The 19,946-nt window shown below is 34.6% G+C and overlaps 2 protein-coding genes across 3 annotated transcripts in view; both read left to right on the forward strand.

Annotated features, from left to right (window-relative positions):
* The window catches only part of eogt (EGF domain-specific O-linked N-acetylglucosamine (GlcNAc) transferase), a 29,883-nt gene extending 23,999 nt beyond the window's left edge, over positions 1-5,884 (forward strand). For both annotated transcript variants that reach the window (XM_056468538.1, XM_056468539.1), the window contains exon 16: positions 1,865-5,884. In XM_056468538.1, coding sequence (XP_056324513.1) covers positions 1,865-2,011 — 147 coding nt within the window. In that variant the 3' untranslated portion in view covers positions 2,012-5,884. The remainder of the gene's footprint in view (positions 1-1,864) is intronic.
* An 8,765-nt stretch (positions 5,885-14,649) lies between these two features.
* The window catches only part of tafa4b (TAFA chemokine like family member 4b), a 110,814-nt gene continuing 105,517 nt past the window's right edge, over positions 14,650-19,946 (forward strand). Inside the window, exon 1 of the mRNA XM_056468274.1 lies at positions 14,650-14,805. The gene's annotated coding sequence lies outside the window, so the exon portion shown is untranslated. The remainder of the gene's footprint in view (positions 14,806-19,946) is intronic.

A 19,946-nucleotide genomic window follows, 5' to 3' on the forward strand; every position in this document is an offset into this window, starting at 1 on the left:
TCACATTGTTGTTATAAATGTGGCCAATATCAGATTTGCAGTATGAACCGATCATAATCCTAAACTGACCCGTATGCGCAAAAGTACAGTTACGGACAGCACCAAATATCTGATTATGCACACAATAAGTATACTGTATGAAGCACGTTGTCAGATCATGCTAAGTGTGATTATTACCCTAATTACAGTCAACCGTGGTGTATTTCATGAACTGTAAAGTTTTGTCCTGCTACTACTAATGTGTATTTTGGTCACATAAAAGCTGACATAACCGTTCACACTGCGGTCGCATTGCAAAACATCAGATCTGTGTCTGATCTAATACTACATATGAAAGTGGCACAAATCTGAATGAAAAAGATCAGATTCCATGCGGTTTGGGTCATTACCTGAGTCACATGTGTGCAAAAAAAAATCTGATTTGGGCCACATTTGGCTTCAGTGTGAACGTAGCCTTATTATATAGCTTTACCCTAATCCTAAACTCAACCCAACCAGTTCATACATATGTGCCGTGATGCATATTACATTGTGCACTGTAAAAAATTGCTGCCTAAAATTCTTAGTTGAATCAAATGAACTTTTCTAGTCATCTCAACTCAACATCAGTCAAACTGACTACAAATATTAAGTTCAACTTCGTACAACTAAAAATATTTAGCTGAAACCTGATTAACCCTTAAACATAAAAGCTCTTTTACCAATAAATTTTTTTAAAATAAAAAAAAGTTTGAACAGAATGTCTTACTTGATAATTTAAGGAAAAAAATACAAAATATTGTTAATAAGGATACTCAAAATGAATACATTTAAATATAAATTGAAGCCAGTGAATATGTCGTCGTGTGTGCAAAAATGGCCACTGCAGCAGATCATACATTATACAATGATGTGTGTAAAAAGAACAACCCAGAACCAATCTGCAAAGTCAATCTGCAAATTATATTCTGTATTAAGAGGAGCAAGATGTAATTTCGATGCACTCTGATAAACAATATCACAATAATCAAAAATTGGAAAAATAAATTAAGGAGCAAGTTTCTTGCGAACACTAAATGAAAAACAATGCCTAGACCGATATAAGGTACTAATTCCAAAGTTGACTTCACTTACAATATGATTAGTATATTAATAATAAATAATAGTTAGGTTATTGTTGTTATTATTATGTTGTTATGTTATAATAAATTTTAATACAGAGTACACAAATCCCACAAATAATTAATAATAATAATAATTATAATAATAATAATGGCAAATAAAATGCATAATATTTATATTTCATGTTTGTTCTACTGTATATAAAGCTGTTGAATTTATAGTAATTATTAGTTATTAAAAATAATTTAATATAATAAAAATAAAATAAGCATATTTGAAGGTATATACATTGATTGTAGAATGAATTATTATAATATATTATATTATATTATATTATATTGTATTATATTATATTATATTATATTATATTATATTATATTATATTATATTATATTATATTATATTATATTATATTATATTATATTGTATTATATTGTATTGTATTATATTATATTATATTATTGATGTTGTAACCTATGCTGTTAGTCAATTTTAAAATATGTAATAAATACATTATATAACAGGAGTTTATTAAAATATGTATAAAAATATTTAATCATATCTAAAATGATGGAATGTTCATTTAATATTTGTATTTAATATGTATAATACATAATTATTATAAAAGTATGTGCACATTGTTATGAGACGTTATAATACTTAATATATAATTATAATTTAATAAAAATAATGTAATAATATTCACTTAATGTAATAATATTCACTTAATAATATTCACTTTATTTCTTTATTTTTTTAATAGGGTCATCACCCTACTCTTGGAGAACATCCTAAGTTCACCAACTACGCTTTTGACGTGGAGGAGTTCATGCGTTTAGTTCTTCTAGCGGCTGAACATGTGACTCGACACCCGGACTGGAGAGCAAAACAAAGCCGAGATGAACTGTAGCGCGTAAGATGTGGAGATGAACACACTCCTGCAAACTCACTGCACTGCTGTTAATGTAGCTCATGAAAAACCGACCGCTCAGAAGTGAAAGCACAATTACATTGCAGAAAAACAAAAACACATGCGCTGTTTCTGCTCCTCTTCTGCTCATGGAGGAGCTCAGGAGTTTCCCAAAAGACTCCCATGTCAATTGCAGACTTATTGCTTGGATGTTTTGTGTGGTCAAACATACCTCTCCTAAAGTCAACCCAGGCTCGTTCTGTACCGCTATATACATTTCAGGAGAGCGTCAAGTACAGAAAGGAAGTTTTTCACATTTTTTTTCCCCACGAATCCACCAGGGGCCGATGTGTATGCTTTTTGAGATCACAGATTTCTCTCACAAGTGCCACCAGAGTCCACTGTCAACTGACTGACTGAAAAAACTGACTGATCCATCCTCCTCCTTCCCTAAACCCAACCAATAGTGTTTTCAAAAGCACCTATTGACCGGGAAAAAACTAACTAGTAACTGCAGGAAAAGCCATCCATATGAAGGTAAGAGGTCAGCTGGTAAGTGCGAAAAGGAACAGCATCATACCGCCTAGTATCGTTCGTTTTAAAGACGAAATGCAGCCAAATGTACTTTTGGCTACATAATTTGCGATCTTCAGAAATGTATATAGGGGAACGTTTTCAGAATGAGCCTATGTTGCCTAAAGTAAATGTTCTTTAATTTAGAGACTACACTTTTAAAAACTGATCTGAGAGCAGCTTTATGATTTGTTTGTGACTGCCTGAGCAAACCCCAGGTCTGCAGATCATTACAAGTTTGTAAGATGCTTTAGAGATCAGTTTTTTCCTAAAAATCCAGCAATCAGGCTTTGAGATTTGAGTTTAGAGTCTGTTTGGTAGCATTTTTAAGGCAAGACACTGCAGGCAAAAACATATTTATATGCATTTCCGCAGTTTTGGCTTTACATAAAATGTTTTTTCAGTCTAGTGGACAGAACACTTCCAACATACACTTACAGTTGAAGTCAGAATTATTAGCCCCCCTTTGATTTTTTTTTTCTTTTTTAAATATTTCCTAAATGATGTTTAACAGAGCAAGGAAATTTTCACAGTATGTCTGATAATATTTTTTCTTCTGGAGAAAGTCTTATTTGTTTTATTTCGGCTAGAATAAAAGCAGTTTTTAATTTTTGTCAAAATTATTAACCCCTTTAAGCTAATTTTTTTTTTAATTGTCTACAGAACAAACCAACATTATACTATAACTTGCCTAATTACTCTAACTTGCCTAATTAACCAAGTTAAGCCTTTAAATGTCACTTTAAGCTGTATAGAAGTGTCTTGAAAAATATCAAGTCAAATATTATTTACTGTCATGAGGGCAAAGATAAAATAAATCAGTTATTAGAAATGAGTTATTAAAACAATTATGTTTAGAAATGTGTTGAAAAAAGCTAATAATTCTGACTTCAACTCAATATGTTTTTTTTGTCGTACTTTATCTATTTTTGTCTTTAGATTTTAATATCAGTATATACTGTATTTTTAAAGGCAGTTTCCTCAAAACGTTTTTTTTTTTTACCTCTGTACTAAGCTATAAATCCCCACTTCAGCAGCTCTTGCATATACCAACTTCAGTTTTAGTCATATCAATATTCTGGTGGTTTACACAGAGGAATTTGTATTTGATCTTATATATTCTTGCATAATTTGGCTGATTATATAAAATGCGTTATTTAAAGGTGCAGTAGGTGATCTGACAAAATGCAATCCGTTAGTATAATATATTTAAAAACAAAGACCCTAATACCACAAATCCGAACAAAAAACGGTATTATATATAGCATATTTTTAGTTGTGTAGCAAGCAAAACTTGTCATAATAATTTCATGCATGCAAGGATCACTGGTCTCACTCTCTCACACGTTATGCTTAGTGGTTATTACTATCACTTATTACTAAACCATACTTACATGCTATTTCAGACCAAATATTCAGAGTAGCATGGTAAACAATATAGGGAAAGTGTCACAGGTTGTCATTGTTCAGAAATGATCCAATGTGAATATTAAATCAACTTCAGCGCAGTAAAGCAGGCTAGGCAGAATAGCGCTATTTAGTTATGTTTTGTTGTTAAACTAAATCAAACCCACATTATTGATGCTGTAAAAGGTCCCTCATGAAACTGAAAATAGTCACATCAATTGTTCGCCGGAAGATTTCAGTGGCTGAACAACACTTCTGTGCATTTTAGGCCCACGCGAAATGTGTGTGCGCAGATTTCCGCAAATTTTCCGCAGAATTCAGCAAATATTCTGTAGATTTTTAGCCCATCATTAATTCTGTTTATTTACTTGAGTAAACGTGTGTAAATCTATATTTATTTACTTTTTAAATTATTTACAGTAATTTTATTGACTGATATCAAAATGTTCATATAATTTATGTACAATGCAGTTTGTACAGTAATATTTTCTGTCTTTTAGTAGATATTTTAAATGAGAGACTTGCTTTGTTTACCAAAGAATGTGAATCTAATTGGATTAGCATTTTAAACATTAAATAAAAGTTACAAAGTTATTAAGATATAATTTTTTATTTCACATATTAAGGTTTTAGTTATGATACTCCCAAAATAATTCCGCAGGAAATCCGCAGATTTTTACCAAAATTTTCTGCAGAAATAGCAAAAAGCGTCCACAGATTCCGTCTGGCCCTACATATAACCCATAATATAACACAATCTACATAAGCTTTGCGGGACTGAAATAGTTTTAAAACATGACATTACCTGTCTAAATGAAATACTTCAGCCATGGTGTCCTCCTTCCTTTAGCTTGCAAAAGTAACTCCAATATTGATTCAGGATTTGAAAAAGTTTTGATTCAGCATCTGTTTTTACCACTGTCACTCTCTCCTGTACGTGTGCACGCTCAAATGGCGGATCTGCGTGAACAGAGATGCACAGATGTACAAATCTACATTTGTTGACAGACAGTTTGGGCTACTTATCAGAATTATGGGAATTATTGGCCCGACAATATTTAATTGGATTTTATTGGAGTTTTATGCCTTACCCAGTATGTAAAAATACATATAAATACATTTAGTTTAATCATTACTATTGGAATGTGAAGAGATTTTTAACCAGCACAACAACAAATGTTTCTGAAAACAATCACCTACTGCACCTTTAAGTAAATTCTTTTAAAACGGCACTTTATCTCTGACTGTCCATGGTTTTTTCTGAATTATGGAGTGATAAAAAGAGATTCGCAATGTCTGCATCTGTAAAAACCTTATGTCGATAAAAATTACGTCAAAAAAAGTCAAATGAAACAAGAATTTTTAAACCAGACTTCAAATAATAATGCAGTTTTTAGGATAGAAATGTATGCAAATTAGTGCTTATTTATTTAAATAAAGCCATATTTGCATATTTAAACATCCTAATGTAACCAGTTGCTTATATAACTATTAGTTATTTTTTATCCTGCTCGCCACCAGTGTTTTGCCTTAAATAACAGCCTCTTATTTAGCTTTTTAACACATTAATGTAAAAGAGACGACCTCAGCTTCATATTTATTCCAGTGTCAGTTATTTCTCTGTCTGTAGCCAGTGAAAATAAGGATTTTTGTAAGTGTAAAACTATGTAAAGGGATTCCTGACTCTGTTGCACTTCAGTATTGCTTCATCTCGTAAAGTATTTTTTTTATCAGTATTAAGTGTCTGTAAAGTAGCAAACGTTGCTGAAAAGCATCTGAGTTTTAAATTCTGGAGTGAAAGTATTTAATGAAATCTTTTATTTTAAAGGAGTTTTTTATTATTTGCTCACAGTGTTTTGGAAAACATCTGTTTTGTATTTGAATGAAATTAAAATGAAGCTATTTAAAACATTTCTTGTGTACGAGATTTCATGTCATTCATCATTTTCACAAACGTTGGCAAATAATAATGATGAATACATCAAACAATAAACAGCGAGGTTTCAATGTAAATATTTTAAGAAAAAAATGTCAACATCACTTTTATTTTAAATACCTGATATTTTAATTACGTGATATTTTAATGACCTGATCTAATATGAACTAACACTAAACAGTAGTTTTTAACAAACATAAAAAAGTCTCAGAAGAATAATGAATGCTGTAACAGAGGTTTATTTTTGGTATTTGATAGTAATGGACTAATATATGGTCACCAATGGAGCCTTGTTGTAAAATGTGATGTAGTTATGAATACCAGTAGATTTAGTCCTTATAAGAATGGTGTTTGGTGACTTTGCTCTTGACTTCTTTCCACCGTTCTCTGTTTCACAGTGTAAGACTCTTTCTGACAGCAAAAGTGCACTGGTTTGAGATGTGCTGTCATGGCCATTAATCTCGGTGACCTCAAACCTCAAACAGTGGACTTGAGGACACTGAATACACTGGTTTAAAGTGTTTTACCAGTTAGAAAAAGATTACAAAGATTTTTTTATTCTAAAAAAACAAAAGCAAAAAAACAAACAAACTATATTTATAAATACTTTAAACATTTATACTAAATAAGTTATATAAAGAAAATTTATTTAATTTTATTTTGTACAAATATTTATCTAATTTTAAGCATATCACTAAATTAATTCTAAATCATAAAAGCCATTATTTTAATTATACAATTAAGTTATTTCTGCTGTTCTAAATAGGAAAAAAACAGGAAAACCTGTAATATTTTTAATAAGTAATGCTAACATTTATAGCACTTGACATGACATGGCAGAAATGTCAATATTGTAAATAATAATAATAGTTCTAACATATACACACACACACACACGCACACGCATACACACACACACACACACACACACACACATATATATATATATATATATATATATATATATATATATATATATATATATATATATATATATATATATATTCCTGTCTTAGAACTATATTAAAAAGCTTTATTGATATAATATATATAGAGCAAAGAATAATAATAATAATATAATTATGTATAAAATTATTGTAAATAAATATTATTATTATAAATGAATATATATATATATATATATATATATATATATATATATATATATATATATATATATATATATATATATATATATATATATTATTGATTTTTTCAAGAACAACTACAGAGAAACACATACACACACAGCACTCGGCACAGTCCCGGATAAATCCCATACAATTGCTCAATGAGCAAAACAACAATGACAACATAGTTTAGCGGGTGACAACAGAAAATAATAATAATAATAATAATAATAATAATAATAATAATAATAATAATAATAATAATAATAATAATAATAATAATAGTAATGCATTTTATTTAAAGGTGCCTTTCATGACACTGAAGGTCACCGTACAGGACAACTAGAACAATCGGTTCAAATAAAAACACAAAATTAATAAAATACAATACAAACTTTTTAAATAATGCAGTCGGGTTAAAGAGAATAAGCTGTTCTAAACAGATGTGTTTTGAGTTTGGATTTAAATTGTGAAAGAGAGTCTAAATTACGGAGATCAGGAGGAAGTGAATTCCAAAGCTGAGGAGCAGAGTGGCTGAAGGCTCTGTTCCCCGTGGTGACAAGGCGGACAGAGGGAACAGTGAGGTGAATGGAAGAAGAGTGTTCGAGAAGGTGTGGCGATGTGAACAAGATTAGCAAGGTATGGAGGAGCAAGATTGTGGATGGCTTTAAAAGTGAGAAGAAGTATTTTATAATTAATTCTGAAAAAGATGGGAAGTGAAGCTGTTGTAAAATGGGTGTGATGTGACAGAGGGTTTTTTTTGTGATAATACGGGCTGCAGCGTTTTGTACAAGTTGTAATTTGTGAAGAGTTTCTTTTAGGTAGGCCAAACAGAAGGGAATTACAATAATCTAAACGGGATGTGACTAAACTATGAACAAGAATGGCAGCTGAATGAGGTGTGAGGGAAGGACGTAAACGATTTATATTTCAAAGGTGGAAATAAGCGGACCGGTTGACATTATTAACATGTGCAGTGAAGGAAAGGGTGCTGTCGAAGATGACCCCCAGACTCTTAACCTGAAGGGAGGAGGTAATGACAGAATCATCTGTGGGAATGGAAAAGCTATGTGATTTATTTAAAGTGGATTGTGTACCTATAAGTAGAAGTTCAGTTTTATTGTCATTTAATTTTAAGAAGTTTGTGGTGAACCAGGATTTGATGTCTGCAAAGCAGTTAGTAAGGGATGAAGGTGGGCGTTTGTGGTTGGGTTTGGTTGATAGGTAGAGCTGGGTGTCATCTGTGTAGCAATGAAAATGAATTTGGTGTTTGCGGAAAATCTAACCAAGTGGAAGAAGATAGATATTAGAACATATATTTAAATATTTTAATGAAAATGTACTGTACAACAATTCTCCTGACCTTCTCTTCCACTTATATATCATGGCCACTAGATGGCGGTATAACTCCATCAATAATCCCGCATCCACTAACGCTCATCCTGTCTACCACACGCTGATCGCTCTCTCACAACAGTGCATTAATCTCGAGTACCACAAGGTGAATAACTTTCCTTAACTTTCTTGAAGTTCATCAAAGTCCTTATATATAAGATTTGGGACAATACTTTTTACAGTTTTGCATTTTATATACGGTCGCCCTTCGAGTTTTTAGCAGTTTTCTGCTTGCCAGCGGTACATGATGAAGTAATTCTGCGTTCATTGTCTCGCGGTTGTTATATAGAAGCTAAATGAGTATCGCTTGTTCTGTGAAGACTAAACGACTATGTGCTGGAACCGACAGTTTATTACGCTTGCTGTAATTACTGCTGGTAAGAGTTATAGCGGCGCGGTGAAGGATTATAATGATGAGTCCTACACGGCTAATAACAGCAGCCTCTTCCCTTCATGTCTTATTCAGAGGATTCCTCTTTCTCCGCGCGCGGGTGGCCTTATTTTGTCGTGTTTAAAGTAATGGGGTGTCACTGCTGGAATTGTTTGGGAGTGAGCAATTATTACCGCCCTCCTTCTTTCCTTCCCCTCACATCTGCTGGAGAAATGTGGATCTTCAGCACACACTGCATCATGTAAATAAGCTGCTGTTCTTCTGCAGGTAACCTAATGTATGGAGATGATGAGATTAGAGCCATTTCGCAAAGTGTGTGTCTTCCAGATTTCAAAAACAAGGTGGGTTTGAGGAGAGTTCTTGATTGTAAGTGATTAATTTATTATTTTAGAAAAGGAATGTAATCTTAGACTAATTGTAAATGTTTTTAAAATGTTGATTTATAGCCATTGTAGGCCTATGTACATACATACACATGATTAAAATGTCAACATCTGAACAAACAATAGCCTGCACTATAACAAATGATGGGTTCCACACAATCGATTTGTGTAGAGACAACATGGAGGAATTAAGTGAACTTACAAGTTTTTACAAATTTAAGTTGATTGAACATAAAACATTTAAGCTGTCCACCCCAAACTTGTTTTGTTGTGTTGTTTCAGCTCAATTTAAATGAGTAGTTTAAACAAACAGCAAATGTAATTTTTTTGATAATATTTACATACATAAACATGATAAAAAGATAAACATCAGATCAAACAATAGCCAAATAAACATACACTTATTTAATTTTTCTAAAATGTTTTTAGAAACATCTTGGGAAGTGTGTTTAGTATTTCGACAACTATATTTTTTATTTATTTAAATTTTAAATGATTAAAATTTTAAATTTAAATTTTATTATATTTTTATTTATTTATTTTTATTTATGTACTTATATTCTGAGAGTTGATGTGTCATTTTTAATAGGACTGGGCGATTTGGCCTAAAATATAAATCTCGATTAATTGAACATTTTAACTCTATTACGATTAATGAACAATTATTTTCTTCCTTTATTTTATTTTTTTACCCTTATAGTTCACTCACAAGTTTTGTACAGTAAATATGCTCACATATTACAAGTGGGAGATTTTTGAATGAAGGGTGCGTTACTTGATTTTAAAATAATTGAAGCAATACGCATCATACACAAATTACAATTTATTACATTAAAATAAGATAAAGTAAAAGTTAGCAACATCTTTTTATTCTTTACTGTTTGCACTTTTTTTAAATCCAAAAACATCCTATAATTTATTGAGAAAGTGATATATAATACATAATAACAAATAATGTGCAATAATATGTGCAATAAAAACTTTAATTACACAGACTAATGTATAATTCATGCATAGAAATGTAATTTTTAATTTATGCATATAAATTGTTTTATTTTATTTTATAAATTACATATTTAGTAATTTATAACAAATACATAATTTAAAAACTATTTACTATATAATATATACCAGTGTTTCTCAACCACATTCCTAAAGGCCCACCATGCCTTTTGTCTGTCACACCCATTACAGGTCTGTCAGTCTCTGCTAATGAGCTGATGATCTGAATCAGGTGTGTTTGGTTAAGGAGACTTGGAAAATGTGCAGAGCTGGTGGTCCCCCAGGAATGTGGTTGAGAAACACTGCTATATACTATACGAAAATATATACTATACTAAAATATTTACAAAAATATTTATTAAATATTTACTAGCAAAAAAATTCTAGAAAGTTTACTTCCATATTTTATTTATTAATTATTTAAATAATTTCTTAAATCAAAATAAAATAATTGAAATAAAATAAAGTTTATGGTAATTTTTAATGCCTTCAGTAAAACCTCAAGTACAAGTTGGTCATTTACTTTCTGCAATTATTTTCCAATATGGACCAACAACATTTATTGTCAAAATCTACATCTGTCTGTTTGTGATAACATTTTCCTTGCTGTCTTTTGCCTCTATATGACACACACATACAGTCTCTTTCATCCTTCCTCCCTCTGTGTCAATATTTCAGGAAATGAATTTTCGCCTTGACATTCGACAATGATGCTTGGGCACTGTTCGTTCATGATTCTCTCCGTGATTTCTTCCCTGCTTTGGAATCCAGATTAGATTTGTTTGCCATCATCCATCACTCATTTCCATTGTCTTTATGCATAATATCCATTATCCTGCGTGTATCAACGTGGCTTAATCTAATTCATCTCACGAATGAAAACAAAAAAACAAAAAACATTTTCACCACTGAACAGAAATAAATCAATTACCAACAGCTCGTCTTACATACCCACTTCTACAGGCGTCCCGCAAAGCAAGAAAACGTTCTCTTTCAGAGGATAAATGTGGAAATATTGATTGTGTTGGAAGAAATATTCCTCAAGTTATGATCAGACATTTCCATAATGCTCAGTCCTCAGAGAGAACCATCTCAGAAGGAAGAAGTCTCAGCGGGGATCTTATAACACAAGCTCTCTGATAAAAGACATTTGTGCCCTTTCCTCCAATTCTACTCTATCAGCATTATTACCACTTGTATTCGCTCATATGCCAGTTGTACATGAAACGCTGTAAGGCATACGCAAAACACTCATTCTTGCGGCTCCATGGGAAAAGTCAACTGCATGGCTCGAAGTAGATTTGACTGATGAAGTGATGTCCAGTTGAGAAAACCAGATGCGCTGTCCTGAAACAAACTGCGCAGTGTCCGCTTGGTCACTTTCTTGCTGTTTCGTAGATTAAGTAGAATTTTTTTGGGATCTTTTCATTATAGGGAAGTAAAATGTAAAATATAATACAATGACAGAGAAGTTATCAATCAGTTTCTTTGAATGATATGAGGGTCAATGACGAAATGGAGTTAAATACAAATGAATACAAATTAATAAAATTTAGTTAGTTCAATTGGTTAATAAAATAATTTTATTTACATTGATTTTAGATTTAATCATTCATTTAAGATGCCAAATATGTTCCAGGAGCTGTTTTTTTTTTTGTGGAATTTTTGTTTTCACGAATCCACCAGAGGCCGCTATTTATGCTTTTTGAGATCTGAAATATCTCTTGCGAGTGCCATTTGCGTCGGCTGTTTTGGCGTAAATCCACCAGAGGCCGCTGTTGATTGACTGAATGACTGACTGCATGACCGATCGACTGACCCACCCTCTTCCTCCCCTAAACCCAACCGATAGTGTTTTCAAAAGCACCAATTGACTCACCAACCCACTTTCCTAAACCCAACAGAGTTTTAAAAAGCAATCTAGAAAAAGAAAAGTCTTCGTTTTTACCACATTTTCAGATTTTACCACATTTTCACCCTGTTATTTACTTGTTTAATTTATTTTTTGGCTTCTGTTTTTGTCTTATGTGCTTTCTGGAACTGCTCTTCACCAGACATGAACCTCGTCGTCGTGGTCAACTCCTCTTTGCGTTCCAAGTCCGTCAGCGTACATGGCGAGCTAACTGGACAATCTAGTAACAGCAGGAAAGCCGTCCATACAGAGGTATGTGGTCAGCTGGTAAGCGCAAAAAGGAACGGTGTCATACCACCCTGTAGCATACATTTAAAGACGAAATGCAGCTATACGTACATCTGGCTACATAATTCACGATCTCCAGAAATGTATCTGGGAAACATTTAGAATGAGCCTTTGTTGGTCATATTGTGCCTGGTTTACATTTTTTAAAGCAAACAAAACTAACAAACTAAAAAAGATTATCATAAATTTTACTGTTATTTACAGTTGACACCCACTAAATGTCATTCAATTTAATAACATAACACAAATTGAAAAAAGACTAATTAATTGACTCTTTTTGCTAATAATAATTTTTAGTGTGGTCACTAGATCTGAAACATTAAATAGACAATTTACTTGCATTTAATATGCTTTGCATTCACTTTTCATTTAATTTGAAATTTTAACAATTGATGTATACCTGCGTCTTACCAATATGCTTCTAAACCAATGTGCACTTTAAAAAGTGATACTGTCATTATTGCAGCGTCTTAAAAAGCAATTTCTTTAGTCCATAATTCAGTTTTATTTCAAATATGTCAGTCATTTATGGACAAATTAGTTTTCAAATGGTTCAAATATATGTTTTGACCCAAATTTTGGGTGCGACAACATAGCATTTTCAGAGTGCATAGATGAATGGTATAGTATAGTATTAACTCATTCATTCATTCATTTTCTTTTCGGCTTAGTCCCTTTATTAATCTAGGGTCGCCACAGCGGAATGAACCGCCAACTTTTATACACCCATTCACATTCATGCACTACGGACAATTTAGCCTACCCAATTCACCTGTACCGCACGTCTTTAGACTGTGGGGGAAACCAGAGCACCCGAATGAAAACCACGCAAACGCAGGGAGAACATGCAAACTCCACACAGAAATGCCAACTGACCCAGCTGAGGCTCGAATCAGCGACTTTCATGCTGTGAGGCGACAGCACCACCTACTGCGCCACTGCGTTGCCCTATAATAATAACTATACATCAATATTAAATAAGCTTTGATGTTACTGTTTTTAAACTGGCATTACTGTAATGTTTAACTTAGGATGGGCCATAAATATAGGTGCTTCTGATTTCGTACACTACTAGCCTTGTGAACATTCTGCCCTAGACACCACAATATCAATACATTCTCTTAACAAAAGTGCAACTGGACAGCAATTTTGCCTGAGGTCTGTGAAAACAAGTCGCCAACATCTAGAGATCTTCACAAGGTTGTTTGTGGTTAATATTTTATTAGATAAATGTCCGGGCCAAAGAGGAAGTTCAATGGCGAAAATAAATAGCACGGAATATTGAGTGCAATGGCAGTACTTTTAAAATGAGTATTCTCAAATGGGTTATATTTCTTGTTCTACTGAATACCCCTTTTATCTCTCTTTTTTTCTTAATACTTGAAGGAGACAGACTCCAATTTCCTAGCCGAGACGACTGGGATTGGAGACGCATATCAAAGGGTAGTTGATGTGTAGGTGGCTTAACCCCGGCCTTTTTAAGTCAGACCCAGACTGATGATGAGAAAGTACAACATTTCACGCGGCATCAGATGTTAAACCTCTAAACTACACATGACCTTTTACTGTTTGTGATGGAAACCCCTGCAACTGACAATGGAGATTTCGTTTCACCTGCAAGGCTCAACCTTGAGGGGTGTCAGGCTGTGATTGGCTATTGATAACATCATTTGCCACATGATAGAAATCTAAAGAGTCCTCGACTATGAGACTGAACGATATGGACAAAATCGATCTTCAAAGGATTAACCTGTTTGAGCGCATGGTAAAAGGGAGGGAGGCGTAAAAAAATGAAAAGCCTTTTCTCCACTCACTTTTCGCACAGTACAGCCGCTCACTTCAACACTTGTGAGCTATGACATCAGTTAGCGTGGATACTTGAAAGATCGCGCGCGCGCGGGGCGGGGGTGCAGCCGATGCACGTGCGCGGAATAAGCAAGGCAAGTTCACAATTCTCTTGTCAAATCGATCGCAGCTCGGGAGGAGTGTGCGAGGCGCAGTTATCATCGCAGACTTTTCCATCACTCACAGTCCCAGCGGTTCCGCAGGAAGACAGCTGTTAATAACCTAACAAGCATGTCTGGAACATTATAAGGTCATTAGTCTACTAACCTCCATATGGATTTACACACTTCTTTTTCTGCCATTCGGCGCTTGCGCTTTTTGTTTTCTTTCTTTGTGACGAGATTCACAAAATAATGGGCGAATTCGGTTTATGAACTCTGCGTTTCGCTCTGCGTGTGATGGACAGGCGGCTATTCAGCTCGAGCTGGGCTGGAGAGAGTAGAAAGTAAGCTCGTTTAAAACAAACATCTGTCTTCAGGACTCTTGCTACATCTCGAAGCGAAGGAGAATGCTCTCGCTTTCATAAACGGAGGTAAACTGCTTCTCATTCTGTCTATTGCTTCGCTCTTCAGCTTAAACAGTGACATTGATTAGTTGTTGGCTGCAAATTGATATTGGCTGGGTTTCCAGAAGCGCTAAGTAGAGCATTAGTCGCACGTACAGAGTACGCGTTCTCCAGAAGCACCGTGATCTGTAGCGCGTAAAAACATCCGTTAATGAACTCCTATCTATGCTTTAAGTTTATCAGATCAATCAATATTTTTTATTTATTTTTTCCTTTTATTTTACATTCAGATGGACCTTTATTAATTAACCCTAATGTTTTTTTGTGATGTGCACTTTTTATGTGTTGGGAAAAACGCTTTTAAAAAGATACCCCGCATTTTACGCATGACAGCCACGTGACAATCTGATATTTACATGACAGCCATAGCATAACTTTATGTAGGCCCACTTATATCGCTTAATTGCAGTTTATAGAGGTATTATAAACAACATGACTTTTATTCTTAGATAAATAATTAAATTAATACTAAATGATTTGAGTGACAGCGTGCTAAGTGAGCACCTCCCACACTTTCTTTCTCCTCCTCCTCCTCTTCGTCTTCCAGTGACAGGTTCACATATTGCATGTTGCATGGTGGCAGAGAATGTGCTCAGAACTCTAATCAGATGATTTATAAATTCGCCATATGTAATGCTGTTCACACTAACTTGGCTTAAGACCGGGGATAGGTAGTGCTTCGCAAAGCGCGCGCTATCATTTATTGTTCAAAATATTATTAACATTCACCGCACTGACAATACGTGCGCATTTCATTTAGGCAGTATTTATTTAAGGAGACAAACCCCTTGACCTATAGTAGCTACATAATAGGCTAAGTTTTGGCCTTTGTTCAGCATCTTTGGAGCTTTAACTTCGCGTAATGACGCACTGTTACACTATTTCGTGGCTGTTAAATAGCTACATAGCCTTTATTATTTCTAGAAGAAAATAGGTGTCAGTAAGCACTGGGTTATAAAGTACTCATAAACTGATAAAACTTAATTTACAAGTGCGCATTTTGGCATCAAGAAGTCGCGTTCATCAGAAAATGTAACCATAACAACAGGACATGATCACGCACTTTCCCTTTTTTCTGAGTTATATTCTTCATTAAACAAAACACGATGTCTTTATTAAAGGTTTACATAACACGAAAAACCTTATAGATGGCGTTTATAGCTAACCGCGCAGACCATGTTGCGCAGCGCGAGACGGACTTTGACAGATTGCGTCCCTAAAATGAGCTACCGTTGGAATAATTAATATTTAGAATAAACAAATAATCCTAAACAAATTGGCCCACCTTAAAACATAATTTTCGCACATTTTCACGTGCGTAATGAGACTAAATAAGCGACCAGTCTTATTTTTTGAGCTGCTTAAAACATATCAAAACAAGATTGACACGCGATTCGCTGATCAAGCGCTTGAACGCGAGAGGGAACAGATCAGTGCGACTCAAGCGCGATGTACTGACAGCACCAGCATCCTCACATCATGTAGTAACAGCTCTTCATCTTCATCTCCACCCCTTTCTCATTTCCCTGCCGTTTGTTCTGTCCAATAAGTATTGAGAGGGAGTAATTATTTCCCCTTTGTTTCGCGTCCTCCGCGGCGCGCTGCAGAGACACTCGTGTCATTAGTTCAAGCGAGGTTGGCGAGAATGTAAAGCGACTTAATTGTCATCGACACTCACATTAAGAGGCAAGAAGCACAGCTGAGCCCATCGGAGATTGCGCAATGAAACCTGTGCGTAAAGAAGAGCTGCACACGTATTTCTCAAACTCTGTCACACGCGCGCGCACACAGTCGCCCCTTTCTTTCGGGCCTTGAATCACAGTGTTTCCTTTGATGGAGATGCAGGATAGACGGAGGGAGAGAGATGTTGGATAGAGTGAGAGACAGAGAGTGTGTGTGTGTGTGCGCGCGCTGTGGAAAAGCACTTCTGCGCGGCTGCCTGCAGTCCATTGGTTTCCCCTCTATTGATGTCAGTTCTGTGTTTCAGGATTAACTCGTAACCGACATTGCTCTTTTTATTGTTTTCTTTTCTTTTCTTTTCTTTTCTTTTCTTTTCTTTTCTTTTCTTTTCTTTACTTTTCTTCCAATAGACAAAGTGTAAGTGTAGTGCGCTTTAAGATGGTCATTCATTCATTCATTCATTCATTCATTCATTCATTCATTCATTCATTCATTCATTCATTCACAGTTTTTTTTTGGTAATAATAGATTGTATCTTCACCTGCAGTTCACCTTGATATTTAGGCCTGGTTTACAGATTAACTTACCCATTATACTGCATATTATCAATTCATATAGACAAAATATTATACAGACAAACAACATGGTAATTTTTGATGGTGGGTTACTCTTTATCGCTCTTTTTGCATTGCGTTATATTGATCTTTTCTTCTGTTTTATGGTTTTCTTGTCACGTTCATGGAAACTTGACTAAAAATTGTGCCCTTTATGGTCCACGTCTTTAATTTAAATGATTTTATATTATTTTATTATAAATTAATAAATATAAATATTATAAATATTACATAGTGCGGTTCCTGTGTAATTTTATTGTTAATAAATCTATTTTTTACATTTTATTTTCAATAAAATCAATCTATCTATCTATCTATCTATCTATCTATCTATCTATCTATCTATCTATCTATCTGTCTGTCTGTCTGTCTGTCTGTCTGTCTGTCTGTCTGTCTGTCTGTCTGTCTGTCTGTCTGTCTGTCTGTCTGTCTGTCTGTCTATCTATCTATCTATCTATCTATCTATCTATCTATCTATCTATCTATCTATCTATCTATCTATCTATAGTCTGTCTGTCTGTCTGTCTGTCTGTCTGTCTGTCTGTCTGTCTGTCTGTCTGTCTGTCTGTCTGTCTGTCTGTCTATCTATCTATCTATTCAATTCAATAATTGCTTTATTGACATGACAAATGTTACAAATGTATTGCCTAAGCATTTATAAAGTTTACATTAAAAAAAGAACATATATAATAAAAAAACAGTAAACAGAGTAAATAGTAGTAGTGGTAAAAAAGAGATACATATATAAATAATAATTAAATAAAAAATATATATCATATTATTCATTATGTCAATAAAATAATAATAAATCAGAATAAACTGTACATTTAACAATCAACATTTTAAGATAAAACAGTAATAAAAACAATAGTAATGAGTATATTTACAATGATTCACTTATAATAATCTAGATGTGTGTGTGTGTGTGTGTGTGTGTGTGTGTGTGTATGTGCGCGCATGTGTTTGCAAGCGCATCACTGATATTTTTATTGGTCTCCTCTCTCTTTTTGTGACAGGCATTAATGTATTGTGCCGTATTTTGTGTGGTATATTAATGTATTGTTTCCTCTAGTAAATATTAAAAAGCATGTTTGATTGTCTAACTCAGTGAATTGTGGGTAAATGCTCTGTAGTTTGGGGTAGAATGTTTCTCTGATGTGCTGATAGTTTGTGCAGCGGGTGAGGAAGTGTTCCTCCGTCTCCACCTCTGCCTGGGCACAGTGTGGGCAGATGTGGCTCTCTCTGGGTTGCCAGTTCTGTCTATATCGGCCCGTCTCTACAGTCAGACTATCTATCTATCTATCTATCTATCTATCTATCTATCTATCTATCTATCTATCTATCTATCTATCTATCTATCTATCTATCTATCTATCTATCTATCTATCTATCTATCTATCTATCTATCTATCTATCTATCTATCTATCTATCTATCTATCTATCTATCTATCTATACAAAATCATTCTATTTACTCAGCAACTAAATGGGAGGATGAGATGAGACGAGTCATGCTCATGTTGGGAAGGAGGGAGGGATGAGGCGGGGTTGAGAGGGGGAGCGAGGGATGCTCGGGGGGATCTCTGATAGATAAGGCAAGGATTGTGAGCAGCTCAGCTGGTCAGATCTGCTCTCTGAGCTCTGAGCTGGCATTAGCCGATCCACTCTGTGCTGCCGTGATGGATGGATGCTCTTAGAACGGACAAGGACCAGAGAGAGAGAGAGAGCCAAAGCGAGAGAGCATCGCAAAAAACAGAGACGGTGGGAGGGTTATTAAAGAGAAGGAGGGCACGACATAAATGGAAAGGGGTGAGATAGAAATTAATGATGGAGGGAGAGACAGAGTGAGAGATTGACGAGGAACAGAAGGAAAGTCTCTCATCTGTAAATGAGATCGTCCCTGATGGCCATTTTCTCCCCCAGTTCGTTCATTCTTCTTTCCTTCACAAAGCTCAATGCTCGGCTGGACGCAGGTCTCGATAGCGGGCTCCGCCAGTGCTGACAGTGAAAAACAGAGATGCTGGAGGGAGTCAGGCCTCGGGAGAGTGTTTCGTAAATTCCCCTCATTCACACAGTCACTTCACGCCACTTGGCACTGAAACCTTAAAAACAAGGTAGGCCTGAGAGGGCATATTAGTCAACAGAAAAGTTTGAGGGAAATGGAGTTGAAATGCATCAGAGCTAGAAAATAGTATCAAGGCAAGTTTTTTTTTTACATTATTTTCTAAAAGTTTTTAGTATAAAGGGTAAACTGTTTTTAGTTACCAAAAAATATAATGGACCATTCATCCAGGCAGCTCAATAATGGCACTACTATATATTACACCATAAACTCACTCTCATTCATTCTAAGTCTCTTATTTACCAGGGGTCCCTACAGTGGAATGGACCGCTACGGAATGGAATGAAATATTCCAGCATATGTTTTACACAGCGGATGTCCTTCCAGCCACAACCCTGTAATGGGAAACACCAATACACTCTCACATTCACACACAAACTCTCATACACTACGGCCAATTTTGTTTACCCAGTTCTCCTATAACGCATGTCTTTGGACTGTGGGGGAAACTGGAGCACCAAGGAAACCCATGCGGGCACTGTGAGAACATACAAACTCCACACAGAAATGCCAACTGGCAACATCCTGGGACTCGAACCAGCAACCTTTCTGTGAGGCGACAGTTCTAACCACTGAGCCATTATGTCGCCTAAACTCACTCTCTTTTGTTTTATACAAATTCAGTATGTGGCCATTTTAGATGTCCGTTTAAACTCCTTGCGATCAGAAACGTAGCAAAAAATACATTAACTA

This window comes from Danio aesculapii, chromosome 11 (genome assembly GCF_903798145.1).
Source record: "Danio aesculapii chromosome 11, fDanAes4.1, whole genome shotgun sequence".
Taxonomy (NCBI): Eukaryota; Metazoa; Chordata; class Actinopteri; order Cypriniformes; family Danionidae; genus Danio; species Danio aesculapii.